Genomic DNA, 27,994 nt, shown 5'->3' with positions numbered 1-27,994 from the left:
AGAGTCCTGCTGGAAAATTATGACTTAAAGCAAAACAAATGACCTGGCTTTAATGCACATTGGTCGATTTTCAAGGTCTTAGGATGACAGACAGGATTTCCCTGCTGGTTCCCATTGCTCCCAATTTTGACATAAATTATCCAAACATTAAATCTTGATGATTGGAATAGCATTTAAATAAATAAAAGACGAAAAAGGACTCCAAATAGAATACTTTATTTTGAATTTGGCACATGTATTCAGGGAATTTTATCAGATATTTAAAAACGTCCAGGCCCACTTTTCCATATATATTTAAAAGTAGCTCTGTCGGATTTTCCTACAGGAGTTGACTTTTTAAATGTGTTATAGCAAACCTTCAGGAACACATTTGTGAAGAAATAGTAGTTTGAAGGCGTAGTTTTTATGATTAACATCTTCCCCCACCAGCAGCATAATAATTAACCAAAGGGATTGGGCACACTTGAGGAAACAGCTGCTTCAACCTGCCAGTTATCTCTACAGAGAAATTGAAATTTTGATGAAGTTCAGATTACAAAAGTATAATTATGATTTAATTTAATAATTTGAATGTGATTAAGTAATTTGCAAAAGTGTTAGCAGACCAATCATGACTACATGGCTTAAGTTTCCAAACTTCACAGACTACAAAGAACCAGCCAATGGTATTCTTTCCCTCCAGATGGTTGGTGATGTCAGGATATGTTTCACTACGACACTCGTCCAGCATCTGTCACAAGAGCCTCATTCAAAGTCCTGTTGTTATTCATTGACCACAGCGTGCAGGACATCAGTGTGGGAAACTAAGACCAACTTTCTACCCACAGAGAGTACAAGGCACATGTCTAAACACTTCAACATCTGGGCACAAGCATGAGTATTGTCCTCGATGTAAAAGATACATTTTTAGTATACAATGGGAATCATGTGCGTTCTAATATCTAAAGGGAAAAAGTGTCCTTATTACAGAATTTGAATTTCTAATTATATGTAAAATAATTTTAAATGTATTATTGTAGTACTATAGATGAATGAAGGGAAAAGCACTGGCTCGATTGGATGGTGTTGGAAATAATCTTCAGTATATACAGTTTGTGTAATACCTCGAACAATGCTTCTGCAACTGCCAGTGTTTTTTTATATCAGTGGCTTTAAAATAAATTCCGTTGTATACAGTTTTGCATTACTTTTCCTCTAGGCGCAGTAAGGCATTATTCTCCCAGTTGAGCTCAGTCAAAGTCATTGATCCCAGCATCAGCCAGCAGATCTGCTATAGGGTCAAGACTTTCCCAGATTCACACAGAGCTCTTTAGGTCTGTAGCTTTCACCCCTAAGTCCACCACCTGTTCCCTTGAGATCTAACCCATTGCCCCTTTACCATTAAAACCATTCGGCGCGTGTAATCTTTTATTGTCTCAACAAGCTCTCTGATTGGATGAGACTGTGAGAAACTTCTCCCAGACCTAAACCCACACATTCATATGGAGATGTGGGACTATAAATAGGAGGGATGAAGCCAGCAGAGATCAGATTCTCTCTACAGAGACCTCTACAGCACAGACATCCAGACATGGCACCTACAATCACTTCAGCAATGACCAACTCTCAGGAACATCTGACTCTGACACACAAGGTAAATTCAAGATCCAAGAAAACTTAAACCTTTCATTTGAAGATGTCTTTTTACACTAAAATGTTTCTCAGAATAAGTTGACTAATGATTTTGTTTTTTCTTTCTGCAGCTCAGAAAGCCTCAGGTGGAGAAGTTACGCAGAGAGCGAATCAACAGCAGCATTGAGCAGCTCAAGTCTCTCCTGGGTCCAGAGTTCCTCAAACAAGAGCCAGACTCCAAGCTGGAGAAAGCAGACATCCTGGAGATGACAGTTTGTGTCCTCAGACGACTGCAGAAGCAGAATCAAGCTGTGCACAAAGCAGCTGTCCATCAGGGATTCTCCAGGTGTGTCCAAGAGACGACACACTTTCTGTCCAGACAGCAAGTGAACATGAAGTCCCAGAGAAGACTGCTGAACCACTTCAACAAGCTGCAGCCTTCCTCTGATAAGAACCTGAGAGAGGCTGACTTCTCTCCTCTGAGCTCCACAGTCCAGACCAGCAACACCAAAGAGAAGAGTCAAGTCAACAGCGCCCCCTGGAGGCCGTGGTAGACATCTAAAGACTGGCGTTACTACCAGACAAACTGAGACGACCACTTAGGTCAAATATTACTGGACTGAATTCTGTGAGATTCATGACAACAACATTTATTTTCCAAATGAGAAAAGTTGAAATCTAGTCATGCATGTTGCATGATTTAAATCTAATTGCATCAGCAATTGTTATAAATCACTGGATTACTGGACTGAATTCTGTGAAATTTGATGATGCCAACATATTTTTCAAATAAGAAAATTGAAATCTTTACATGCATGTTGCATGAAACGCCTGATTGCAACTGCAATTAATGTAAAACCTAACTGACTTCATTTATAGGTTCTATATAATGTGGTCCTACTTATCGTTTCCTTTTATAGATCATACTGATCGGTTGTATTTTGTCCTTTATCAATTTTAAAAATTGAATGGACTCTTTTCCTGAATTTCTGGTTAAGAAAAAAACAAATTTCCTTGAGAAACAAATGAATGTGGCTTGAAGCAAGTCTGAAGTACAAAGCTATTTATCACTTTTTGGTGGTATGAGGTCAAATGATGATTACCAGCTAACTTTTTTATACTCCAATGGTCCACCGTGTGGACATGGAGAAACAATTGGGTTGAACTTTTGATAGTAATCTGTACAAATGGATCTGTTTTAGGATCATAATTTCATCCTTTGATCTAAAAGGTTTTCTGATGTACCTTAATCTGTCTGAGATCTCTGTGATACTTTTTCTTTCTTCTTTTTTTGTGAAGATTGATTGATTGATCTGGGTTCTAACCTACTTTTATCACTTTGTGATTATCATAACATGATCTGTTCTAAGGTCAGTGTTTCCTCCTCACTTCTTTTAGAAGTGCAGATATCCTTCATTTCAAAAATGTTTAATTTGAGTCTGATTGATGATTTTTGTCGTAGTGATTGGTGACTTTTGTGAAGACGATTGTTCCTCTACTCAGTTTGAGTACAGTGTGCCTTGGTGATGTTGCCAAGTTAATGTTGTGATGTGTCATCACGTGGACATATCCCATGTCCTTCTTTACCATTGACTTTTGTTCAATAAACAACAAAAAAATCTAATCACCTGCTTGTTGTGTTCCTGTTTTACATGTTGATGAAGATCTACACTGTGGTAATTCAGAATTTTCCATTGCTAGAGTGCTTTTTCATAATCTCATATGAAATCAGAGAGCAGCATTTCAAACAAGCACGGTTGAGTATTTTTTTTATTTAATGAAAGCCTAGTCAATATTTCACCCTACAAAATTTGATAAACTCATATTTCATGTATAGGGTCACTATAGGTCATCAAAATTAAGAGGAAACATGAAGCTCTTCTTGTTTTTGTAGGACAAAAAATGCAGAGATTTAATTCCCATGCAACTTATAATTCAGCATGTGGACAGTGATGGGAAAAGATTTAGGGCATTTCTGACTGAAATCTTGAGCTCTCGCTTGAAACAAATAAAATAATTACAAATGTTACACTATATTACAAATCAAGCGTCATCATGTTAAAATGCTCAAAGGAGCACACACACACACACACACACACACACTCAACTACAGATCTGAAATATCTAATCCAGTAAAATACAGAAATACTCTTTAATAACTGTTTATTTAAATATCCTACAGTTAGAAGCTAAAAATATGGGGTGCCATATTGGTATGTTGGTGAACATGTCATTTATTTTTGGTTGTATTTAACACAGTTTTAAGCCTTGAGGGACACTAATGGTGTTCTTTCCCTCCAGATGGTTGATGACGTCAGGCTGTGCCTCTATTATTACACAGCACCGGCATCATTCACAAAAGCTCCTTTCAAAGTCTCTTTTTTTGTGCACTGACCACATCATGCAAAGACTGCGTGGGAAACTGGGGGCTACTTTCTACTCACACAAACTACCAGCCACAGCACACTGAGCCGACACACCTGCTACATCTGGACACCATTATGACTACATTCCTCCCAGAATTTTCACCCGACAATTAATGAAGTTCTTCTCTATCCGAATTTAGAATAAAGAAATGCAAAAAATGATATAAAAATCACAAGTTGGTTTAAAGTGCCTTACATTGCTGTCTAAAGTATGTTTGGTTTTACATTAAAATAATTGCATGCTTAAAGTACAACCCTGTCATAAGCACATGGATTATTTTATCATGGATGTATAAATGTACACACACAAACTTAAGGACAAGGGTGAACAATTTGAGCAAACACCAAGTCAATGTCATTGATCCCAGCATCAATACTTAATGTTATAATTGTCACTGATCAAATGATTCAGAAGATTGGATTGTCTTTATTGGCAGGTTTTCTTACTGTGATGCTTGATTCCTGCGGCTGATCATTTGTAAAATCGAACTGTTCATGCACTTTTCATAACAGTTTTGCTAAATGACAAAAATTTAAACTGCTTGCCATGCATTATTACACCAATGCAAAAGGGGTACATGGGTGGCTGTTGCTCAGTTGGTAGAGTCGGTCGTCTCTCAACCAGAAGGTCGGGAGTTTGATCCCCAGCTCCCGCAGCAACATGTGCGATGTTTCCTTAGGTAAGAAACTGAACCCCCAATTGCTCCCGCTGCTTCGGCGGTGGCATGTGCATGTGTGTGAATGGGATTGGGTCTTCTGATGGTCACTTCACACAGCAGCCTCTACCATCAGTGTGTGAATGTGTAAGTGTGACCTGCGGTGGAAAAGCTCTCTGAGTAGTCAAAAGACTAGAAAGGTGCTATACAAGCTCAAGTCCATTTACCATGTAACTCTTGGTTATTTCTGATCTTATTGTTAAACTATTAAAAAAATATTATTATAATGTGTTCTGTTTACTGTAAAAGCTTTGTTCAGTGTTTTCTTGTCGGGATATTCATGTGTCAATGTAGTTCCTTTTAAAAGAATCAATGAAATTGAATAGCTTTATTTGTAGCTGTAGGACTTTTAAAAACAAGAGTTTCACAAAGTGCTTTGACACATGCAGGAGCATAACAAAGCAAAAGAACCCAAACAACAACAACAACAAAAACAGCACAACAACAGAGTAACTGTAGGATTGAAACACCTAACCAACAACAACAACAACAAAACCCCCACAGTAAAAAAAACCCAAACAAAACCCCGACCCACATCAGAATCCGAACATCATTAGCAACATAATAGCTCATAATAACCCAGGCAACTTAGGCTGAGACAAAGAGGACTGAAGATCTAAGACGATAAGTAAGCAATTAAAATAGATAGAAACAATTAAAAAGTAGCTAGAAGCTATAAAAGAGAAATTAGATAAAAATGATGAGGTGGGGGGGGGGGGGGGGGGGGGGGGGGGGGGGGAGGGGATTAGCTATAATGACCAGATCAGTAGTGTGTTTTTCTTCTTGAGCATGTGCAAACATTTATCCATTTAAAAAATATTCTCATACTTAATAGAGTATCGTGTACTCAAAGAATTCATGAATCATTAGTGTTTTGTTTTTTTCTATTTCTGAGAAAAGCGAGTCTTGAACAAAACTACAAGTTGTCATTGTGATTCAGTATCAACTTCAGCTGAAGCTTTCTTAATTTATTGGGTTCACATCTTCTAGTGAAAACAAAGTCTGCGAATTGTAACATTCCTGAGCTTGTGTCATCGATTTGCAATGTCCCTTTAAATGTGGGAGGCACATGGCATTCCTCAAATATTTGAATGATAAAACATACCAAAAGTGGTTCAAGTAAAGCTATTCCTGAAAATGTATTATAAATGAGTGAATTAAAACGATCATTTCTAAAAGGATTTTGCTGCAATTTTAAGACGTTTAAGACACTTCAGTGTTAAAACTCTAACAATGACAAGGTTCCTATTTAAAGGGGTCAGACATGTCGTAAGTGGTGCATAATGAGGCACACTTCAATTGTTCCTGAAGTGAAAGCAGAGAGTGTGGGAAAGCAGAGGAAACTCTCTCACAGAGCCCTGTGGGACAATAGATCCCGACCTCTGACCTGAAGAGAGACAGATTCAAATGACCCTGCTACAAAAAGTTCCTAAGCAGTTAAAATAACTGTATGCTTCATTTAAAAATGTTTTTCTTCTTGATCAAATACCCTTCACAACAATTGGGGTTCTGCAAACTGGTCAATTAAGAAATGTGCAAAAGGATTGTTATTCAAGGTTATTGATCTCTGAATCGTTGGGCTGATAAACTCCTGAACATTCCAGGTTTTGTGATGTTTTTTTTTACATTTAACAGAGAGTTTATGGCACAGCAGTCCATCTTCTGTTGTAAGAACATTTTAAAAGCCACAGTGATGTGTTAAAATAAGTGACTAATGTAAATATTTAAAATATAGGTAATGTTTGTTAATATAGACACATGGCTTCAGAAGGGCTGAAACTCACAGGCGTTGTGTGGGAAAACTCTGGAAGACAAAGTTTAGGATTATCTGAGTTGCCCCCCCTCCCCTTCCCTCCTTTCTCTCCAGAGGGATTTGGCACACTTCAGGAAACACCTGCTTCAACCCTCCGTCCTCAACTATGGAGCTAACATTTCGATAGTTGGTCATGTAACACTACTTTTATGATTCGATGGTAAAAAAAAAATGTGTCATTGGAGGTTGAGTCCAAAATGTGTGAAATAAATGATGTAACCCTTCATGGCTCTGTTTCTACGACAAAACACTTCCAGCGTCAATTCATTATTCATTATTCACTGACCACAGCATTCAAAGAGTCACTGTGGGAAACTCAGACCAACATGCAACCCACACAGACCAACCAGGCGTACATATGAAAACTGAACAGTTTATTAAAAAAAAAAATAGAGAGAGACATACCAGTAACACTCAAACTGCTGTGCCCCTCAAGTTTTAATTGACATAAAATTTGACTGAATGCTGAAAAAAATGTAGCATACATTAAAGTGCTGGTCGGAAATTAGGTAATGACACAATATCATTTGGATTTTAAAATAAAGTTTGTCGGATTATTGCAACCTTGCAAACATAATAGATTTCTTGATATCTAACTGTACTTCATCTAAAGGTAAAATAGTAAGAATCTTTAAATTTGACTGAGCGTGTTCTGAGTCAAAGTCATTGATCCCAGCATCAGCCAGCAGATCTGCCTTAGGGTCAAGACTTTCCCAGATTCACACAGAGCTCTAAGAGATCCTGAACTTCACCCCTAAGTCCACCACCTGTTCCCCTGATATCTAACCCATTGCCCTTTTACCAATGAAACCATTCGCAGCGTGTAATCTTTTATTGTGCAACCATGCTCTCTGATTGGATGAGACTGTGAGAAACTCCAGTCAGACCCAAACCCACACATTCATATGGAGATGTGGGACTATAAATAGGAGGGATGAAGCCAGCAGAGACCAGATTCTCTCTACAGAGACCTCTACAGCACAGACATCCAGACATGGCACCTTCAATCACTTCAGCAATGACCAACTCTCAGGAACATCTGACTCTGACACACAAGGTAAATTCAAGATCCAAGAAAACTTAAACCTTTCATTTGAAGATGTCTTTTTACACTAAAATGCTTCTCAGAATAAGTTGTCTAATGATTTTTGTTTTTTCTTTCTGCAGCTCAGAAAGCCTCAGGTGGAGAAGCTACGCAGAGAGCGAATCAACAGCAGCATTGAGCAGCTCAAGTCTCTCCTGGGTCCAGAGTTCAAACAAGAGCCAGACTCCAAGCTGGAGAAAGCAGACATCCTGGAGATGACAGTTTGTGTCCTCAGACGACTGCAGCAGCAGAATCACCAGCAGAGAAGACTGCTGAACCACTTCAACAAGCTGCAGCCTTCCTCTGATAAGAACCTGAGAGAGGCTGACTTCTCTCCTCTGAGCTCCACAGTCCAGACCAGCAACACCAAAGAGAAGAGTCCAGTCAACAGCGCCCCCTGGAGGCCGTGGTAGACACCTAAAGACTGGAGTTACTACCAGACAAACTGAGACGACCACATTGGTCAAATATTTCTGGACTGAATTCTGTGAAATTTCAAAGACTTGTTCTTCTGTTTTTACAGAAGGCTTTTCCCTTTTCATGGGAAATGAGAGCAAAAACAATTCTTTTAAGAAAGAGAACTTGTCATTGTCATGCATGTTGCATGAACATAAACTAATTGCATCAGCAATTATAATAATAATTCCTGTACCGGATACCACCTTTAAATATTTGCTATGCATATACATGTGGTATTTCTGTTTACATATATCTTAGTATGCTACGGTAACATTTGTTATCTTTTTATTTGCTATTATTATAATGATAAAACGATGCCCGTATGGACTAGGGTTCATTTTTGTTTCTAAAACATTTTAAAGAGATCTGTTCAGATTTAAATGCTTACTCCTTTTCATTCAAAGGATTTCCTTATGTCACAATTTTCTTGTGATACTTATTTGATGACCTGCTTGTCAAAGTGAAAAAAATAATGGTGTCATTTGTTTCTTCTTAGGAAGGCATGAACATTGATTATTTAAAAATGATCTGTTTCAAGATCAATGTAAGTTTATTTCCTTTAGAGGATGGTTTAAATGTCATATCGTCAGTTTTCCACTGACCTCACAATGTTTGCATTTTGATAATCAATTATATTAACTGATTATTAAGAAAGACTGTTGAAGGGTTAATTTGTTTAATCCATATTGAAAACAAGTCTCAAGATAAAGTGAGTACTGTGTGCTCAAACGTCATGTGTCTTTTATAAAGACGGTTGTTCCTTTACTCTCTTTGAGTACAGTGTGTCTTGTAGAAATCTACAAGCTGCTGTTGTGATGCATCATCACCTCTAGATGGAGCTTTCTTACTTCATCTTCCTTCATGTGCCTTGTTCAATAAAAAACAATGCAAACTGCAATTTTTTTGTTGTAATGTGTTTTTTTTAAAATCTAACTGAAATTATGGATTTTTATAATCTTTCAAACACTTGAATGATGAATGAAGCAACATTAAGCATATTCATTTTAATGTTATTGTCATGACATATCTGTTCAGTGTAAAACTACGGATGAGGTTTAGATTCAAGTAAGATTTTCAGGGATGCCTCGTTATCTAGGAAATGTGACTCAAGACAAAGTCCCCATTTTAACGATTGTTGGTTTAAGGCATTTATTGTAGACGTTTAGTTCAGATACTGTAAAAAGTGTGATGCATAATAAGGCACACTCATCCAGTGAAATGACGTGTGGGAAAGCAGAGGAAGCTAACTCACAGAGCCCTGTGGGACAATAGACCCTGACCTTTGACCTTTGAGAGATGTAAGGCAGCCTGGCACCAAAATTTGTAACTTCTTTTTAACTTCAATTTGAACTGTTTCTCTGATACAAGTTAGTATTAACATCTTTTTGAAGTATTTTCAGATTCATTCAGTAAGGTTAAATATTTTTTTCATCAAAATTAAGAAAAATGTACAGTATATTAATTCAAATAAAAACAATGCTATTCAAAACATGGGGCATCAACTTTGTAAAAACAAAAAAATTAAAACAAGCTCAAGTCCACTTCGGAAAAAACAGGACACTTACGATGATCCTTTCTGCAAATGACTGTCTGACAACAGAAGCTAACATGTTAAACTAGGTCTGCAGACATTTGTTTTTGATTTATAAATCTAAACCTGAGGAGGACTCTACCAACGCTTTAAAAAAGAAAGGCATTTTTCCAACAGGTGTGGTGAAATTCAGAGGGGCAAGAAACAAAGTCTGGTCTTCTTCCCCCTCGTGAAAATGAAACAAGTGAAGTTCGAGAAAAAGGTTTTCACTTGACCAAAGAATGTATCTGTAAAGTTGTTGTGACCCAACAGAGAACCACACATCCATCGTCTGTTTGATCAACTAAGCATTTACCGTTTTTAAAAACTATTAAGGGGTTAGCTTTGGGGCCACTTTGGCTTAATTTCTTTACTTGTTACATTTATCTCGTTCTCTAACATTTTCATGCACATCAGTATCTGAACTCCATTTTATTGCGATCAACTATGACTCAAAAAAGTTTTTAAGACCATCTTTAAATTTGGAACTCTTCTAAAATGATCGTAGTCGTTATTTCTGTAAGATCTGACATGTACGGTGTTGGCTACTATCAACTTCATTTAAGTTTATTTTTCCTTTAGTATTACTCTTGCCTGACCTCAGTCGACAAAACAGGGAAATAAAAAAGTTCACTCTAACGGGCGGACCCAAAAATGATACAGAAGTACCTCCAAATTAAGTTTTCTAGAAATATGGATCATATGTATGTGTCAGAATTATTTCTTTAGGGGACATTAAGTTCTACCATTGACACCACACACTCCTAGAACGGGGTATCTAAAAACCATTTATAGAGGGGCAAAGGCCTACAGTATTTTCTGCTAATACACAGAGTGTGGGAAAGCTCTGGAGAGCAGAAAGGAGTATAAAGGACATCAATCCCACCAGCACGGAAGTAATTCTCCAAAGGGATTTGGCACACTTCAGGAAACAGCTGCCACCCAAGATCCCTCTGGCCCCCCCACCCCCAGGTCAAGAGCTGAATTTATTATGTGATGAGTCATTTTCATTACTGAAAGTTTGATCAAATTAAGTTAATTTAGAAAGCATGAGAATGATTTGGAGCTGAAAATGTGAAATGATAAATAATTTGAGTTAAAATTTTGAACAAACCCCTAAAAATTCAAATTGTATGAAATGTTAGAGACAGCCAATGGCGCGCTTTCCCTCCAGATGGTTGGTGATGTCAGGTCCTGTTACCATAACAACACTCAGCCAGCATCTGCCACACAAGTCCCTTTTGTCGAGCAATGACCACAGCATAATGGGAGTCAGTGTGGGAAAGTGCGCTCTACTTGTTACTCACACCGACAACGAGGCACGTGTCAAATGACTCTGTTAGGCTACATCTGGACAGCAGGATAGTTGTCTTGCTTACGTTGCATGCAATAAAGAGGAAATACAGTATTTCAAACCTAGTAGAGCATTCATCACACAACTCTGTATCACTGATGGATTGCTGTTTCATTAACACTTTATCCTTAAGTTTGCATTGTATTAAGTTTGTTCATGATGTTCAACTAATATATTAAGGAAGGCAAATGTATTCATCGAGCACCATACATGCATAAAGCAATTGGAAGTCCTTTACATAGTTAAAAAAATGACTTGACACTGAGCAAAAGCTCAAGTTTATTTAATATTCTCAAATAAGGCGATAAATGATTAGGTATCTGCTCTGTTTCCCCCTGTTGAGTGCTGAAGTGCCCCGAGTCACTTTCCTGACAGAAGGTTAAACAGAATGACATTCCCACACATGTATGATGTCATTTTCCCAGTCAACGCCAGTGATCCCACCCTCAGGCAGCAGATCTGCTCTCTCTACATGGTCAATACTTTCCCAGATTCTCACAGACCTCTTTGACTGTGTCTCTATCAGTCCAAAGTCCTCCACCTGTTCCCCTGAGATCTAATCATTGTCCCTCAGGCATTAACAGCAATAAGCGTGCTGCCGCCCCACATGCCTTATTGTCTCAACGAGCTCTCTGATTGGATGAGACTGTGAGAAAGTCCAGTCAGACCCAAACCCACACATTCATATGGAGATGTGGGACTATAAATAGGAGGGATGAAGCCAGCAGAGATCAGATTCTCTCTACAGAGACCTCAACAGCACAGACATCCAGACATGGCACCTTCAATCACTTCAGCAATGACCAACTCTCAGGAACATCTGACTCTGACACACAAGGTAAATTCAAGATCCAAGAAAACTAAACCTTTCATTTGAAGATGTCTTTTTACACTAAAATGTTTCCAAGAATAAGTTGACTAATGATTTTGTTTTTTCTTTCTGCAGCTCAGAAAGCCTCAGGTGGAGAAGTTACGCAGAGAGCGAATCAACAGCAGCATTGAGCAGCTCAAGTCTCTCCTGGGTCCAGAGTTCCTCAAACAAGAGCCAGACTCCAAGCTGGAGAAATCAGACATCCTGGAGATGACAGTTTGTGTCCTCAGACGACTGCAGCAGCATCAGATTGTGAACTCAGCAGCTGTTAACCAGGGATTCTCCAGGTGTGTCCAAGAGACGACACACTTTCTGTCCAGACAGCAAGTGAACATGAAGTCCCAGAGAAGACTGCTGAACCACTTCAACAAGCTGCAGCCTTCCTCTGATAAGAACCTGGGAGAGGCTGACTTCTCTCCTCTGAGCTCCACAGTCCAGACCAGGAACACCAAAGAGAAGAGTCCAGTCAACAGCGCCCCCTGGAGGCCGTGGTAGACACCTAAAGACTGGAGTTACTACCAGACAAACTGAGACGACCACATTGGTCAAAGAATACTGGACTGAAATCTATGAGATTTTATGAAAATGTTTTTCTTCAATTCTTGTCATGCATGTTGCATGATCCAAATCTAATTGCTTCAGCAATTGTTTTATATCACTGTACTTTATGTATAGCTGGTATATGATCCGGTTACATTTGTAATCCTTTAATATTATTGATCATACTGATCAAAAACATTGACCTGTCCTATTGAAGACATATTGTCATCAAGGATCTTCATTTGATATTTTATAACTGATCTGTTATAAGATCTAATTTCTTATCCTTTCTTGTAAAGGTTTTCTTAACATCACATTTTTCTTGTGATACTTTTATTACTTCCTGCATGTGATACATGTCTATATGTTTGACTGCACATCATGTGCAGCAACAATGTGGAGGTATTTATTACCTCTTGATAATTGTTATTGGTTTTGAATTAACTTGTTCATTTCTTGAACATTACTTTGGATCACTTCATGTGATTATTGATAAATGATCTATTTTAAGATCAACATGTTTATCCTTTTATTATAAAAGGTTTGTTTGATGTATTCTCACAGTTTTCAGTGGGAATTTTATTTCATATATTCTCAGATTTAAATTAAATTTTTCTATTATTAAGAAAAATAAGATGTGTTGTAATGTTGTTGTTTTTTTACTTAAAGTTCTAATGTTTTGATACTTTGTGAGAAAATTCACATGCTTCAGTGAGGACTGTGTCCTCAAATATTATGTATGGTTTGTCTTTTATAAAGACGCTTGTTCCTTTACTCTCTTTGAGTACAGTGTGTCTTGTAGGAATCTACAAGTTGTTGTTGTTGTGATGTATCATCACCTCTAGAGGGAGCTGCAAGACTTTATGTGGCTCATTGTGTTTTCTGAAATAAACAAACACTAAACCTGAACTTTTTGGTTTGTCAATTTGTCGCCTGAAAACAAACTTTATACTTTCATTTTCATACTCAATAAATCTGATAGAAGTCTCAATCATGGATTGATTAACAAGACCATTTTAAGCACATATAGCAATGTTTATCCTACCACAAATATTAAGAACACAAACTAAACATAAGGATGTTCAATGACTATTTCTGCTAAGGGGGGATAGTGCATCAAATATAACTTCATTTTGTGGAGACACTAAAGTCATTTAAAACACAATGGGGGAAAGTACAGTAGAAGAAAATACCTTTACTTCACCAATATTTTGGTTTAGCCTTCAGTTGAAGTTTAACTTTAACCATTTCCCTCAGTGGTCTTACATGGTGTCTAATGAGATGCATCATAAGGCACACTTCTATTGTTCCTCCAGTGAAAGCAGTGAAAGGACAGAGTGTGGGAAAGCAGAGGAACCTCACTCACAGAGCCCTGTGGGACAATAGATCCAGACCTCTGACCTGAAGAGAGACAGATTAAAAGAGAGCTCAGCTTTTAAAACTGGAACTTCCCTTGCAACAAACATCTAATTGTTAATGTTTGTTTATATAAATCGGCTGTAAAACGTTTCAGATATTCCTTTGAAGCACCAATATGTTACCCAGATATTTTGAAAAGGTATCTTTTTAGTAAAAATGTAAATGTTTACCTTAAACACTTTAAGACAGTTATCTCCTCAAACTGCAGCTCAGCTTTCAAAGCTGGAGCTTCATTTACACTACACATTTTGTTATGACTGCACTTGATCATTTTAAATGTGTGCTCTGGTTACAGTTTCATGCAGTGACCTGACGGAGGGCAGGTTTGGGTTACAGTACAACACATTGTAATAATAAGGCACAGGGGAAGTCCAGGATGTAACTGATCCAGGACAAGGTGCCTGCAGCAGCTCAGGTGATGGTGCTAGCAGAATTGTGGGGATGTGGATGGAGGAGCAGAGTTCAGATTAAGTGAAATTCCCACCACTAGCAGTAATTCTCCAAAGGGATATGGCACACTTCAGGAAACATCTGCCTTCCTTGGAACCTTCCAACCTAATGATGTTATTTGCTGCAGGTTATATTCAGTAAAGTAACATACTGAAGATGAGTGATTCAAATGAATGACAAGACAAAATGTTTGGTGATATTATGAGGCAGATTATTGCCAGCCAATGGTGTGCTTTCCCTCCAGATGGTTGGTGATGTCACGGTCTGTTCCCATAACAACACACAGCCAGCATCTGCCACAGAAGTCCTATTGTGGATCAATGACCACACCATACAGGGAGGCAGTGTGGGAAAGTGTGCTCAACTTGTTACTCACACCGACAACGAGGCACGTGTCAAATGACTGCTAACCTGGACAGCATTTCTTGGTGCTTTACATAGTTAATAATTGTTTTCCATGATTTCCCCCGAAATTTTAACAAAAATACTATTTTAAAAAAATGATGCACAAATCAAAATCTGATAAAAGAAAAAAGATAACAATACCTTTTTGCAAAAACAATTGAACAGTTTTACGTGATAGATTTAGTGTTTGAATTGATAAAAACTTTAGAAGATGAGAGTACACATTTTTTTTTCCATATTTAAAACACAAAGTGCTCCAAGAACAAACTCCCCATGTAAAAGTAAAGACATGTACAGACATGTACAGACATGTACAGACATGTGCTGAGTCAAAGTCATTGATCCAGCATCAGGCAGCAGATCTGTTCTCTCTACAGGGTCAACACTTTCCCAGATTCAAATAGAAGCTCTGTCAGTGTCTCTCCATTACCCCCAGTCCTCCAGCTGTTCCCCTGAGACCTAATCATTGTCCCTCAGGCATTGAGAGTAATAAGTGTGTTGCCGCGTCACATGCCTTATTGTCCCAACGAGCTCTCTGATTGGATGAGACTGTGAGAAACTCCAGTCAGACCCAAACCCACACATTCACATGGAGATGTGGGACTATAAATAGGAGGGATGAAGCCAGCAGAGATCAGATTCTCTCTACAGAGACCTCTACAGCACAGACATCCAGACATGGCACCTTCAATCACTTCAGCAATGACCAACTCTCAGGAACATCTGACTCTGACACACAAGGTAAATTCAAGATCCAAGAAAACTGAACCTTTCATTTGAAGATGTCTTCTTACACTAAAATGCTTCTCAGAATAAGTTGACTAATGATTTTGTTTTTTCTTTCTGCAGCTCAGAAAACCTCAGGTGGAGAAGTTACGCAGAGAGCGAATCAACAGCAGCATTGAGCAGCTCAAGTCTCTCCTGGGTCCAGAGTTCCTCAAACAAGAGCCAGACTCCAAGCTGGAGAAAGCAGACATCCTGGAGATGACAGTTTGTGTCCTCAGACGACTGCAGCAGCATCAGATTGTGAACTCAGCAGCTGTTAACCAGGGATTCTCCAGGTGTGTCCAAGAGACGACACACTTTCTGTCCAGACAGCAAGTGAACATGAAGTCCCAGAGAAGACTGCTGAACCACTTCAACAAGCTGCAGCCTTCCTCTGATAAGAACCTGAGAGAGGCTGACTTCTCTCCTCTGAGCTCCACAGTCCAGACCAGCAACACCAAAGAGAAGAGTCCAGTCAACTGCGCCCCCTGGAGGCCGTGGTAGACACCAACAGACTGGAGTTACTACCAGACAAACTGAGACGACCACATTGGTCAAAGAATACTGGACTGAAATCTATGAGATTTTATGAAAATGTTTTTCTTCAATTCTTGTCATGCATGTTGCATGATCCAAATCTAATTGCTTCAGCAATTGTTATATATCACTGTACTTTATGTATAGCTGGTATATGATCCGGTTACATTTGTAATCCTTTAATATTATTGATCATACTGATCAAAAACATCGACCTGTCCTATTGAAGACATATTGTCATCAAGGATCTTAATTTGATATTTTATAACTGATCTGTTGTAAGATCTAATTTCTTATCCTTTCTTGTAAAGGTTTTCTTAACGTCACATTTTTCTTGTGATAATTTTATTACTTCCTGCATGTGATACATGTCTATATGTTTGACTGCACATCATGTGCAGCAACAATGTGGAGGTATTTATTACCTCTTGATAATTGTTATTGATTTTGAATTAACTTGTTCATTTCTTGAACATTACTTTGGATCACTTCATGTGATTATTGATAAATGATCTATTTTAAGATCAACATGTTTATCCTTTTATTATAAAAGGTTTGTTTGATGTATTCTCACAGTTTTCAGTGGGAATTTTATTTCATATATTCTCAGACTTCAATTTAATTTTTCTATTAAGAAAAATAAGATGTGTTTTAATGTTTGTTTGTTTTTACTTAAAGTTCTAATGTTTTGATACTTTGTGAGAAAATTCACATGCTTCAGTGAGGACTGTGTCCTCAAATATTATGTATGGTTTGTCTTTTATAAAGACGGTTGTTCCTTTACTCTCTTTGAGTACAGTGTGTCTTGTAGAAATCTACAAGTTGTTGTTGTGATGTATCATCACCTCTAGAGGGAGCTGCAAGACTTTATGTGGCTCATTGTGTTTTCTGAAATAAACAAACACTAAACCTGAACTTTTTGGTTTGTCAATTTGTCACCTGAAAACAAACTTTATACTTTCATTTTCATGATCAATATATCTGATAGAAGTCTCAATCATGGATTGATTAACAAGACCATTTTAAGCACATATAGCAATGTTTATCCTACCACAAATATTAAGAACACAAACTAAACATAAGGATGTTCAATGACTATTTCTGCTAAGGGGGGATAGTGCATCAAATATAACTTCATTTTGTGGAGACACTAAAGTCATTTAAAACACAATGGGGGAAAGTACAGTAGAAGAAAATACCTTTGCTTCACCAATATTTTGGTTTAGCCTTCAGTTGAAGTTTAACTTTAACCATTTCCCTCAGAGGTCTTACATGGTGTCTAATGAGATGCATCATAAGGCACACTTCTATTGTTCCTCCAGTGAAAGCAGTGAAAGGACAGAGTGTGGGAAAGCAGAGGAACCTCACTCACAGAGCCCTGTGGGACAATAGATCCAGACCTTTGACCTGAAGAGAGACAGATTAAAAGAGAGCTTAGCTTTTAAAACTGGAACTTCCCTTGCAACAAACATCTAATTGTTAATGTTTGTTTATATAAATCGGCTTATAAACGTTTCGGATATTCCTTTGAAGCATCAATATCTTACCCACATATTTTGAAAAGGTATCTTTTTTAGTAAAAATGTAAATGTTTACCTTAAACACTTTAAGACAGTTATCTCCTCAAACTGCAGCTCAGCTTTCAAAGCTGGAGCTTCATTTACACTACACATTTTGTTATGACTGCACTTGATCATTTTAAATGTGTGCTCTGGTTACAGTTTCATGCAGTGACCTGACGGAGGGCAGGTTTGGGTAACAGTACAACACATTGTAATAATAAGGCACAGGGGAAGTCCAGGATGTAACTGATCCAGGACAAGGTGCCTGCAGCAGCTCAGGTGATGGTGCTAGCAGAATTGTGGGGATGTGCATGGAGGAGCAGAGTTCAGATTAAGTGAAATTCCCACCACTAGCAGTAATTCTCCAAAGGGATATGGCACACTTCAGGAAACATCTGCCTTCCTTGGAACTCTTCCAACCTAATGATGTTATTTGCTGCAGGTTATATTCAGTAAAGTAGCATACTGAAGATGAGTGATTCAAATGAATGACAAGACAAAATGTTTGGTGATATTATGTGGCAGATTATTGCCAGCCAATGGCGTGCTTTCCCTCCAGATGGTTGGTGATGTCACGGTCTGTTCCCATAACAACACACAGCCAGCATCTGCCACAGAAGTCCTATTGTGGATCAATGACCACACCATACAGGGAGGCAGTGTGGGAAAGTGTGCTCAACTTGTTACTCACACCGACAATGAGGCACGTGTCAAATGACTGCTAACCTGGACAGCATTTCTTGGTGCTTTCAATAGTTAATAATTGTTTTCCATGATTTCACCGAAATTTTAACAAAAATACTATTTTAAAAAAATGATGCAAAAATCAAAATGTGATAAAAGAAAAAAGATAACTATTCACTTTTTTTTTTACAAATATAATTGAATTGTTCTACGTGATCAATTTAGTGTTTGAATTGATAAAAACTTTAGAAGATGAAAGTGTAAAATGTTTTTTCCATATTTAAAATACAAAGTGCTCCAAGAACAAACTCCCCATGTAAAAGTAAAGACATGTACAGACATGTGCTGAGTCAAAGTCATTGATCCAGCATCAGGCAGCAGATCTGTTCTCTCTACAGGGTCAACACTTTCCCAGATTCAAATAGAAGCTCTGTCAGTGTCTCTCCATTACCCCCAGTCCTCCAGCTGTTCCCCTGAGACCTAATCATTGTCCCTCAGGCATTGAGAGTAATAAGTGTGTTGCCCCGCCACATGCCTTATTGTCCCAACGAGCTCTCTGATTGGATGAGACTGTGAGAAAGTCCAGTCAGACCCAAACCCACACATTCATATGGAGGTGTGGGACTATAAATAGGAGGGATGAAGCCAGCAGAGATCAGATTCTCTCTACAGAGACCTCTACAGCACAGACATCCAGACATGGCACCTACAATCACTTCAGCAATGACCAACTCTCAGGAACATCTGACTCTGACACACAAGGTAAATTCAAGATCCAAGAAAACTGAACCTTTCATTTGAAGATGTCTTCTTACACTAAAATGCTTCTCAGAATAAGTTGACTAATGATTTTGTTTTTTCTTTCTGCAGCTCAGAAAGCCTCAGGTGGAGAAGTTACGCAGAGAGCGAATCAACAGCAGCATTGAGCAGCTCAAGTCTCTCCTGGGTCCAGAGTTCCTCAAACAAGAGCCAGACTCCAAGCTGGAGAAAGCAGACATCCTGGAGATGACAGTTTGTGTCCTCAGACGACTGCAGCAGCATCAGATTGTGAACTCAGCAGCAGTCAACCAGGGATTCTCCAGGTGTGTCCAAGAGACGACACACTTTCTGTCCAGACAGCAAGTGAACATGAAGTCCCAGAGAAGACTGCTGAACCACTTCAACAAGCTGCAGCCTTCCTCTGATAAGAACCTGAGAGAGGCTGACTTCTCTCCTCTGAGCTCCACAGTCCAGACCAGCAACACCAAAGAGAAGAGTCCAGTCAACAGCGCCCCCTGGAGGCCGTGGTAGACACCAACAGACTGGAGTTACTACCAGACAAACTGAGACGACCACATTGGTCAAAGAATACTGGACTGAAATCTATGAGATTTTATGAAAATGTTTTTTTTTCTTCAATTCTTGTCATGCATGTTGCATGATCCAAATCTAATTGCTTCAGCAATTGTTTTATATCACTGTACTTTATGTATAGCTGGTATATGATCCGGTTACATTTGTAATCCTTTAATATTATTGATCATACTGATCAAAAACATTGACCCGTCCTATTGAAGACATATTGTCATCAAGGATCTTCATTTGATATTTCATAACTGATCTGTTATAAGATCTAATTTCTTATCCTTTCTTGTAAAGGTTTTCTTAACGTCACATTTTTCTTGTGATACTTTTATTACTTCCTGCATGTGATACATGTCTATATGTTTGACTGCACATCATGTGCAGCAACAATGTGGAGGTATTTATTACCTCTTGATAATTGTTATTGATTTTGAATTAACTTGTTCATTTCTTGAACATTACTTTGGATCACTTCATGTGATTATTGATTAATGATCTATTTTAAGATCAACATGTTTATCCTTTTATTATAAAAGGTTTGTTTGATGTATTCTCACAGTTTTCAGTGGGAATTTTATTTCATATATTCTCAGACTTCAATTTAATTTTTCTATTAAGAAAAATAAGATGTGTTTTAATGTTTGTTTGTTTTTACTTAAAGTTCTAATGTTTTGATACTTTGTGAGAAAATTCACATGCTTCAGTGAGGACTGTGTCCTCAAATATTATGTATGGTTTGTCTTTTATAAAGACGGTTGTTCCTTTACTCTCTTTGAGTACAGTGTGTCTTGTAGAAATCTACAAGTTGTTGTTGTGATGTATCATCACCTCTAGAGGGAGCTGCAAGACTTTATGTGGCTCATTGTGTTTTCTGAAATAAACAAACACTAAACCTGAACTTTTTGGTTTGTCAATTTGTCACCTGAAAACAAACTTTATACTTTCATTTTCATGATCAATATATCTGATAGAAGTCTCAATCATGGATTGATTAACAAGACCATTTTAAGCACATATAGCAATGTTTATCCTACCACAAATATTAAGAACACAAACTAAACATAAGGATGTTCAATGACTATTTCTGCTAAGGGGGGATAGTGCATCAAATATAACTTCATTTTGTGGAGACACTAAAGTCATTTAAAACAAAATGGGGGAAAGTACAGTAGAAGAAAATACCTTTGCTTCACCAATATTTTGGTTTAGCCTTCAGTTGAAGTTTAACTTTAACCATTTCCCTCAGAGGTCTTACATGGTGTCTAATGAGATGCATCATAAGGCACACTTCTATTGTTCCTCCAGTGAAAGCAGTGAAAGGACAGAGTGTGGGAAAGCAGAGGAACCTCACTCACAGAGCCCTGTGGGACAATAGATCCAGACCTTTGACCTGAAGAGAGACAGATTAAAAGAGAGCTCAGCTTTTAAAACTGGCAACTTGCAACAAACATCTAATTGTTAATGTTTGTTTATATAAATCGGCTTATGAACGTTTCGGATATTCCTTTGAAGCACCAATATGTTACCCAGATATTTTGAAAAGGTATCTTTTTAGTAAAAATGTATATGTTTACCCTGAACACATTAAGACAGTTATCTCCTCAAACTGCAGCTCAGCTTTCAAAGCTGGAGCTTCATTTACACTACACATTTTGTTATGACTGCCCTTGATCATTTTAAATGTGTGCTCTGGTTACAGTTTCATGCAGTGACCTGACGGAGGGCAGGTTTGGGTTACAGTACAACACATTGTAATAATAAGGCACAGGGGAAGTCCAGGATGTAACTGATCCAGGACAAGGTGCCTGCAGCAGCTCAGGTGATGGTGCTAGCAGAATTGTGGGGATGTGGATGGAGGAGCAGAGTTCAGATTAAGTGAAATTCCCACCACTAGCAGTAATTCTCCAAAGGGATATGGCACACTTCAGGAAACATCTGCCTTCCTTGGAACTCTTCCAACCTAATGATGTTATTTGCTGCAGGTTATATTCAGTAAAGTAACATACTGAAGATGAGTGATTCAAATGAATGACAAGACAAAATGTTTGGTGATATTATGTGGCAGATTATTGCCAGCCAATGGCGTGCTTTCCCTCCAGATGGTTGGTGATGTCACGGTCTGTTCCCATAACAACACACAGCCAGCATCTGCCACAGAAGTCCTATTGTGGATCAATGACCACACCATACAGGGAGGCAGTGTGGGAAAGTGTGCTCAACTTGTTACTCACACCGACAACGAGGCACGTGTCAAATGACTGCTAACCTGGACAGCATTTCTTGGTGCTTTCAATAGTTAATAATTGTTTTCCATGATTTCACCGAAATTTTAACAAAAATACTATTTTAAAAAAATGATGCAAAAATCAAAATGTGATAAAAGAAAAAAGATAACTATTCACTTTTTTTTTTACAAATATAATTGAATTGTTCTACGTGATCAATTTAGTGTTTGAATTGATAAAAACTTTAGAAGATGAAAGTGTAAAATGTTTTTTCCATATTTAAAATACAAAGTGCTCCAAGAACAAACTCCCCATGTAAAAGTAAAGACATGTACAGACATGTACAGACATGTGCTGAGTCAAAGTCATTGATCCAGCATCAGGCAGCAGATCTGTTCTCTCTACAGGGTCAACACTTTCCCAGATTCAAATAGAAGCTCTGTCAGTGTCTCTCCATTACCCCCAGTCCTCCAGCTGTTCCCCTGAGACCTAATCATTGTCCCTCAGGCATTGAGAGTAATAAGTGTGTTGCCGCGTCACATGCCTTATTGTCCCAACGAGCTCTCTGATTGGATGAGACTGTGAGAAAGTCCATGCAGACCCAAACCCACACATTCATATGGAGATGTGGGACTATAAATAGGAGGGATGAAGCCAGCAGAGATCAGATTCTCTCTACAGAGACCTCTACAGCACAGACATCCAGACATGGCACCTACAATCACTTCAGCAATGACCAACTCTCAGGAACATCTGACTCTGACACACAAGGTAAATTCAAGATCCAAGAAAACTGAACCTTTCATTTGAAGATGTCTTCTTACACTAAAATGCTTCTCAGAATAAGTTGACTAATGATTTTGTTTTTTCTTTCTGCAGCTCAGAAAGCCTCAGGTGGAGAAGTTACGCAGAGAGCGAATCAACAGCAGCATTGAGCAGCTCAAGTCTCTCCTGGGTCCAGAGTTCCTCAAACAAGAGCCAGACTCCAAGCTGGAGAAAGCAGACATCCTGGAGATGACAGTTTGTGTCCTCAGACGACTGCAGCAGCATCAGATTGTGAACTCAGCAGCAGTCAACCAGGGATTCTCCAGGTGTGTCCAAGAGACGACACACTTTCTGTCCAGACAGCAAGTGAACATGAAGTCCCAGAGAAGACTGCTGAACCACTTCAACAAGCTGCAGCCTTCCTCTGATAAGAACCTGAGAGAGGCTGACTTCTCTCCTCTGAGCTCCACAGTCCAGACCAGCAACACCAAAGAGAAGAGTCCAGTCAACAGCGCCCCCTGGAGGCCGTGGTAGACACCAACAGACTGGAGTTACTACCAGACAAACTGAGACGACCACATTGGTCAAAGAATACTGGACTGAAATCTATGAGATTTTATGAAAATGTTTTTCTTCAATTCTTGTCATGCATGTTGCATGATCCAAATCTAATTGCTTCAGCAATTGTTTTATATCACTGTACTTTATGTATAGCTGGTATAAGATCCGGTTACATTTGTAATCCTTTAATATTATTGATCATACTGATCAAAAACATTGACCTGTCCTATTGAAGACATATTGTCATCAAGGATCTTCATTTGATATTTTATAACTGATCTGTTGTAAGATCTAATTTCTTATCCTTTCTTGTAAAGGTTTTCTTAACGTCACATTTTTCTTGTGATACTTTTATTACTTCCTGCATGTGATACATGTCTATATGTTTGACTGCACATCATGTGCAGCAACAATGTGGAGGTATTTATTACCTCTTGATAATTGTTATTGATTTTGAATTAACTTGTTCATTTCTTGAACATTACTTTGGATCACTTCATGTGATTATTGATTAATGATCTATTTTAAGATCAATATGTTTATCCTTTTATTATAAAAGGTTTGTTTGATGTATTCTCACAGTTTTCAGTGGGAATTTTATTTCATATATTCTCAGACTTCAATTTAATTTTTCTATTAAGAAAAATCAGATGTGTTGTAATGTTTTTTTTTGTACTATTAGTTCTAATGTTTTGATACTTTGTGAGAAAATTCACATGCTTCAGTGAGGACTGTGTCCTCAAATATTATGTATGGTTTGTCTTTTATAAAGACGGTTGTTCCTTTACTCTCTTTGAGTACAGTGTGTCTTGTAGAAATCTACAAGTTGTTGTTGTGATGTATCATCACCTCTAGAGGGAGCTGCAAGACTTTATGTGGCTCATTGTGTTTTCTGAAATAAACAAACACTAAACTTGAACTTTTTGGTTTGTCAATTTGTCACCTGAAAACAAACTTTATACTTTCATTTTCATGATCAATATATCTGATAGAAGTCTCAATCATGGATTGATTAACAAGACCATTTTAAGCACATATAGCAATGTTTATCCTACCACAAATATTAAGAACACAAACTAAACATAAGGATGTTCAATGACTATTTCTGCTAAGGGGGGATAGTGCATCAAATATAACTTCATTTTGTGGAGACACTAAAGTCATTTAAAACACAATGGGGGAAAGTACAGTAGAAGAAAATACCTTTGCTTCACCAATATTTTGGTTTAGCCTTCAGTTGAAGTTTAACTTTAACCATTTCCCTCAGAGGTCTTACATGGTGTCTAATGAGATGCATCATAAGGCACACTTCTATTGTTCCTCCAGTGAAAGCAGTGAAAGGACAGAGTGTGGGAAAGCAGAGGAACCTCACTCACAGAGCCCTGTGGGACAATAGATCCAGACCTTTGACCTGAAGAGAGACAGATTAAAAGAGAGCTCAGCTTTTAAAACTGGAACTTCCCTTGCAACAAACATCTAATTGTTAATGTTTGTTTATATAAATCGGCTTATAAACGTTTCGGATATTCCTTTGAAGCATCAATATCTTACCCACATATTTTGAAAAGGTATCTTTTTTAGTAAAAATGTAAATGTTTACCTTAAACACTTTAAGACAGTTATCTCCTCAAACTGCAGCTCAGCTTTCAAAGCTGGAGCTTCATTTACACTACACATTTTGTTATGACTGCACTTGATCATTTTAAATGTGTGCTCTGGTTACAGTTTCATGCAGTGACCTGACGGAGGGCAGGTTTGGGTTACAGTACAACACATTGTAATAATAAGGCACAGGGGAAGTCCAGGATGTAACTGATCCAGGACAAGGTGCCTGCAGCAGCTCAGGTGATGGTGCTAGCAGAATTGTGGGGATGTGGATGGAGGAGCCGAGTTCAGATTAAGTGAAATTCCCACCACTAGCAGTAATTCTCCAAAGGGATATGGCACACTTCAGGAAACATCTGCCTTCCTTGGAACTCTTCCAACCTAATGATGTTATTTGCTGCAGGTTATATTCAGTAAAGTAACATACTGAAGATGAGTGATTCAAATGAATGACAAGACAAAATGTTTGGTGATATTATGTGGCAGATTATTGCCAGCCAATGGCGTGCTTTCCCTCCAGATGGTTGGTGATGTCACGGTCTGTTCCCATAACAACACACCAGCATCTGCCACAGAAGTCCTATTGTGGATCAATGACCACACCATACAGGGAGGCAGTGTGGGAAAGTGTGCTCAACTTGTTACTCACACCGACAACGAGGCACGTGTCAAATGACTGCTAACCTGGACAGCATTTCTTGGTGCTTTCAATAGTTAATAATTGTTTTCCATGATTTCACCGAAATTTTAACAAAAATACTATTTTAAAAAAATTATGCACAAATCAAAATATGATAAAAGAAAAAAAGATAACAATACCTTTTTGCAAAAACAATTGAACAGTTTTACGTGATAGATTTAGTGTTTAAATTGATAAAAACTTTAGAAGATGAGAGTACACAATTTTTTTTCCATATTTAAAATACAAAGTGCTCCAAGAACAAACTCCCCATGTAAAAGTAAAGACATGTACAGACATGTACAGACATGTACAGACATGTGCTGAGTCAAAGTCATTGATCCAGCATCAGGCAGCAGATCTGCTCTCTCTACAGGGTCAACACTTTCCCAGATTCAAATAGAAGCTCTGTCAGTGTCTCTCCATTACCCCCAGTCCTCCAGCTGTTCCCCTGAGACCTAATCATTGTCCCTCAGGCATTGAGAGTAATAAGTGTGTTGCCCCGCCACATGCCTTATTGTCCCAACGAGCTCTCTGATTGGATGAGACTGTGAGAAACTCCAGTCAGACCTAAACCCACACATTCATATGGAGATGTGGGACTATAAATAGGAGGGATGAAGCCAGCAGAGATCAGATTCTCTCTACAGAGACCTCTACAGCACAGACATCCAGACATGGCACCTTCAATCACTTCAGCAATGACCAACTCTCAGGAACATCTGACTCTGACACACAAGGTAAATTCAAGATCCAAGAAAACTTAAACCTTTCATTTGAAGATGTCTTTTTACACTAAAATGCTTCTCAGAATAAGTTGACTAATGATTTTGTTTTTTCTTTCTGCAGCTCAGAAAGCCTCAGGTGGAGAAGTTACGCAGAGAGCGAATCAACAGCAGCATTGAGCAGCTCAAGTCTCTCCTGGGTCCAGAATTCCTCAAACAAGAGCCAGACTCCAAGCTGGAGAAAGCAGACATCCTGGAGATGACAGTTTGTGTCCTCAGACGACTGCAGCAGCATCAGATTGTGAACTCAGCAGCAGTCAACCAGGGATTCTCCAGGTGTGTCCAAGAGACGACACACTTTCTGTCCAGACAGCAAGTGAACATGAAGTCCCAGAGAAGACTGCTGAACCACTTCAACAAGCTGCAGCCTTCCTCTGATAAGAACCTGAGAGAGGCTGACTTCTCTCCTCTGAGCTCCACAGTCCAGACCAGCAACACCAAAGAGAAGAGTCCAGTCAACAGCGCCCCCTGGAGGCCGTGGTAGACACCAACAGACTGGAGTTACTACCAGACAAACTGAGACGACCACATTGGTCAAAGAATACTGGACTGAAATCTATGAGATTTTATGAAAATGTTTTTCTTCAATTCTTGTCATGCATGTTGCATGATCCAAATCTAATTGCTTCAGCAATTGTTTTATATCACTGTACTTTATGTATAGCTGGTATAAGATCCGGTTACATTTGTAATCCTTTAATATTATTGATCATACTGATCAAAAACATTGACCTGTCCTATTGAAGACATATTGTCATCAAGGATCTTCATTTGATATTTTATAACTGATCTGTTGTAAGATCTAATTTCTTATCCTTTCTTGTAAAGGTTTTCTTAACATCACATTTTTCTTGTGATACTTTTATTACTTCCTGCATGTGATACATGTCTATATGTTTGACTGCACATCATGTGCAGCAACAATGTGGAGGTATTTATTACCTCTTGATAATTGTTATTGATTTTGAATTAACTTGTTCATTTCTTGAACATTACTTTGGATCACTTCATGTGATTATTGATAAATGATCTATTTTAAGATCAACATGTTTATCCTTTTATTATAAAAGGTTTGTTTGATGTATTCTCATAGTTTCTAGTGGGAATTTTATTTTGTATATTTTCAGACTTCAATTTAATTTTTCTATTATTAAGAAAAATAAGATGTGTTTTAATGTCTTTTTTTTTTACTTAAAGTTCTAATGTCTTGATACTTTGTGAGAAAATTCACATGCTTCAGTGAGGACTGTGTCCTCAAATATTATGTATGGTTTGTCTTTTATAAAGAGGCTTGTTCCTTTACTCTCTTTGAGTACAGTGTGTCTTGTAGAAATCTACAAGTTGTTGTTGTTGTGATGTATCATCACCTCTAGAGGGAGCTGCAAGACTTTATGTGGCTCATTGTGTTTTCTGAAATAAACAAACACTAAACTTGAACTTTTTGGTTTGTCAATTTGTCACCTGAAAACAAACTTTATACTTTCATTTTCATGATCAATATATCTGATAGAAGTCTCAATCATGGATTGATTAACAAGACCATTTTAAGCACATATAGCAATGTTTATCCTACCACAAATATTAAGAACGCAAACTAAACATAAGGATGTTCAATGACTATTTCTGCTAAGGGGGGATAGTGCATCAAATATAACTTCATTTTGTGGAGACACTAAAGTTATTTAAAACACAATGGGGGAAAGTACAGTAGAAGAAAATACCTTTACTTCACCAATATTTTGGTTTAGCCTTCAGTTGAAGTTT

The 27,994-nt window shown here is 38.1% G+C and overlaps 9 protein-coding genes across 10 annotated transcripts in view; 7 read left to right on the top strand and 2 right to left on the bottom strand.

The window, feature by feature from the left end:
- Nucleotides 1-27,994, bottom strand: part of atrip (ATR interacting protein) — a 486,763-nt gene that overhangs the window by 35,262 nt on the left and 423,507 nt on the right. The window lies entirely within an intron of this gene.
- The window catches only part of LOC132976955 (CMP-N-acetylneuraminate-beta-galactosamide-alpha-2,3-sialyltransferase 2-like), a 259,673-nt gene that overhangs the window by 134,069 nt on the left and 97,610 nt on the right, over nt 1-27,994 (bottom strand). The gene's annotated exons all lie outside the window — the stretch shown is intronic.
- Nucleotides 1,526-13,340, top strand: LOC132976928 (transcription factor HES-5-like). Of its 2 annotated transcripts, XR_009673751.1 has the most exons (3): nt 1,526-1,633; nt 1,743-2,239; nt 12,479-13,340. XR_009673751.1 is itself a non-coding variant. In XM_061041204.1 (2 exons), the coding sequence occupies exons 1-2, from the start codon at nt 1,571-1,573 to the stop codon at nt 2,163-2,165; spliced, it is 486 nt and encodes a 161-aa protein (XP_060897187.1). In that variant the 5' UTR covers nt 1,526-1,570; the 3' UTR covers nt 2,166-3,235. The 2 variants fall into 2 exon arrangements, 1 of the variants encoding a protein (XP_060897187.1); XM_061041204.1 differs by lacking the exon at nt 12,479-13,340 and having other exon boundaries at nt 1,743-3,235.
- Nucleotides 7,501-9,001, top strand: LOC132976931 (transcription factor HES-5-like). The gene is made up of 2 exons (XM_061041206.1): nt 7,501-7,623; nt 7,734-9,001. The coding sequence occupies exons 1-2, from the start codon at nt 7,501-7,503 to the stop codon at nt 8,061-8,063; spliced, it is 453 nt and encodes a 150-aa protein (XP_060897189.1). The 3' UTR covers nt 8,064-9,001.
- On the top strand, nt 11,749-12,483 carry LOC132976929 (transcription factor HES-5-like). The gene is made up of 2 exons (XM_061041205.1): nt 11,749-11,871; nt 11,980-12,483. Exons 1-2 carry the CDS (start codon nt 11,749-11,751, stop codon nt 12,397-12,399), a joined length of 543 nt encoding a protein of 180 aa, XP_060897188.1. The 3' UTR covers nt 12,400-12,483.
- On the top strand, nt 15,055-16,508 carry LOC132977343 (transcription factor HES-5-like). The gene is made up of 3 exons (XM_061041869.1): nt 15,055-15,459; nt 15,568-15,744; nt 15,832-16,508. The coding sequence occupies exons 1-3, from the start codon at nt 15,337-15,339 to the stop codon at nt 15,985-15,987; spliced, it is 456 nt and encodes a 151-aa protein (XP_060897852.1). The 5' UTR covers nt 15,055-15,336; the 3' UTR covers nt 15,988-16,508.
- Nucleotides 18,906-20,497, top strand: LOC132977342 (transcription factor HES-5-like). The gene is made up of 2 exons (XM_061041868.1): nt 18,906-19,028; nt 19,137-20,497. Exons 1-2 carry the CDS (start codon nt 18,906-18,908, stop codon nt 19,554-19,556), a joined length of 543 nt encoding a protein of 180 aa, XP_060897851.1. The 3' UTR covers nt 19,557-20,497.
- On the top strand, nt 22,460-24,080 carry LOC132976927 (transcription factor HES-5-like). Its single transcript, XM_061041203.1, has 2 exons — nt 22,460-22,606; nt 22,715-24,080. Exons 1-2 carry the CDS (start codon nt 22,484-22,486, stop codon nt 23,132-23,134), a joined length of 543 nt encoding a protein of 180 aa, XP_060897186.1. The 5' UTR covers nt 22,460-22,483; the 3' UTR covers nt 23,135-24,080.
- Nucleotides 25,841-27,667, top strand: LOC132976925 (transcription factor HES-5-like). Its single transcript, XM_061041201.1, has 2 exons — nt 25,841-26,185; nt 26,295-27,667. Exons 1-2 carry the CDS (start codon nt 26,063-26,065, stop codon nt 26,712-26,714), a joined length of 543 nt encoding a protein of 180 aa, XP_060897184.1. The 5' UTR covers nt 25,841-26,062; the 3' UTR covers nt 26,715-27,667.

The sequence above is a fragment of the Labrus mixtus genome, chromosome 7, assembly GCF_963584025.1.
Source record: "Labrus mixtus chromosome 7, fLabMix1.1, whole genome shotgun sequence".
In the NCBI taxonomy this organism is placed as follows: Eukaryota; Metazoa; Chordata; class Actinopteri; order Labriformes; family Labridae; genus Labrus; species Labrus mixtus.
The sequence above is the reverse complement of the archived record's forward strand: the minus strand, read 5'-3'. Positions and strand labels throughout refer to the sequence as shown.

Coding starts and splice junctions, on each gene's coding strand:
- LOC132976928 (XM_061041204.1), top strand. CDS start 1,571: ATGGCACCTACAATCACTTCAGCAATGACCAACTCTCAGGAACATCTG. Junction 1,634..1,742: donor ATCTGACTCTGACACACAAG/GTAAATTCAAGA, acceptor TTCTTTCTGCAG/CTCAGAAAGCCTCAGGTGGA.
- LOC132977342 (XM_061041868.1), top strand. CDS start 18,906: ATGAAGCCAGCAGAGATCAGATTCTCTCTACAGAGACCTCTACAGCAC. Junction 19,029..19,136: donor ATCTGACTCTGACACACAAG/GTAAATTCAAGA, acceptor TTCTTTCTGCAG/CTCAGAAAGCCTCAGGTGGA.
- LOC132976931 (XM_061041206.1), top strand. CDS start 7,501: ATGAAGCCAGCAGAGACCAGATTCTCTCTACAGAGACCTCTACAGCAC. Junction 7,624..7,733: donor ATCTGACTCTGACACACAAG/GTAAATTCAAGA, acceptor TTCTTTCTGCAG/CTCAGAAAGCCTCAGGTGGA.
- LOC132976925 (XM_061041201.1), top strand. CDS start 26,063: ATGAAGCCAGCAGAGATCAGATTCTCTCTACAGAGACCTCTACAGCAC. Junction 26,186..26,294: donor ATCTGACTCTGACACACAAG/GTAAATTCAAGA, acceptor TTCTTTCTGCAG/CTCAGAAAGCCTCAGGTGGA.
- LOC132977343 (XM_061041869.1), top strand. CDS start 15,337: ATGAAGCCAGCAGAGATCAGATTCTCTCTACAGAGACCTCTACAGCAC. Junction 15,460..15,567: donor ATCTGACTCTGACACACAAG/GTAAATTCAAGA, acceptor TTCTTTCTGCAG/CTCAGAAAACCTCAGGTGGA. Junction 15,745..15,831: donor GACTGCAGCAGCATCAGATT/GTGAACTCAGCA, acceptor GTGAACATGAAG/TCCCAGAGAAGACTGCTGAA.
- LOC132976927 (XM_061041203.1), top strand. CDS start 22,484: ATGAAGCCAGCAGAGATCAGATTCTCTCTACAGAGACCTCTACAGCAC. Junction 22,607..22,714: donor ATCTGACTCTGACACACAAG/GTAAATTCAAGA, acceptor TTCTTTCTGCAG/CTCAGAAAGCCTCAGGTGGA.
- LOC132976929 (XM_061041205.1), top strand. CDS start 11,749: ATGAAGCCAGCAGAGATCAGATTCTCTCTACAGAGACCTCAACAGCAC. Junction 11,872..11,979: donor ATCTGACTCTGACACACAAG/GTAAATTCAAGA, acceptor TTCTTTCTGCAG/CTCAGAAAGCCTCAGGTGGA.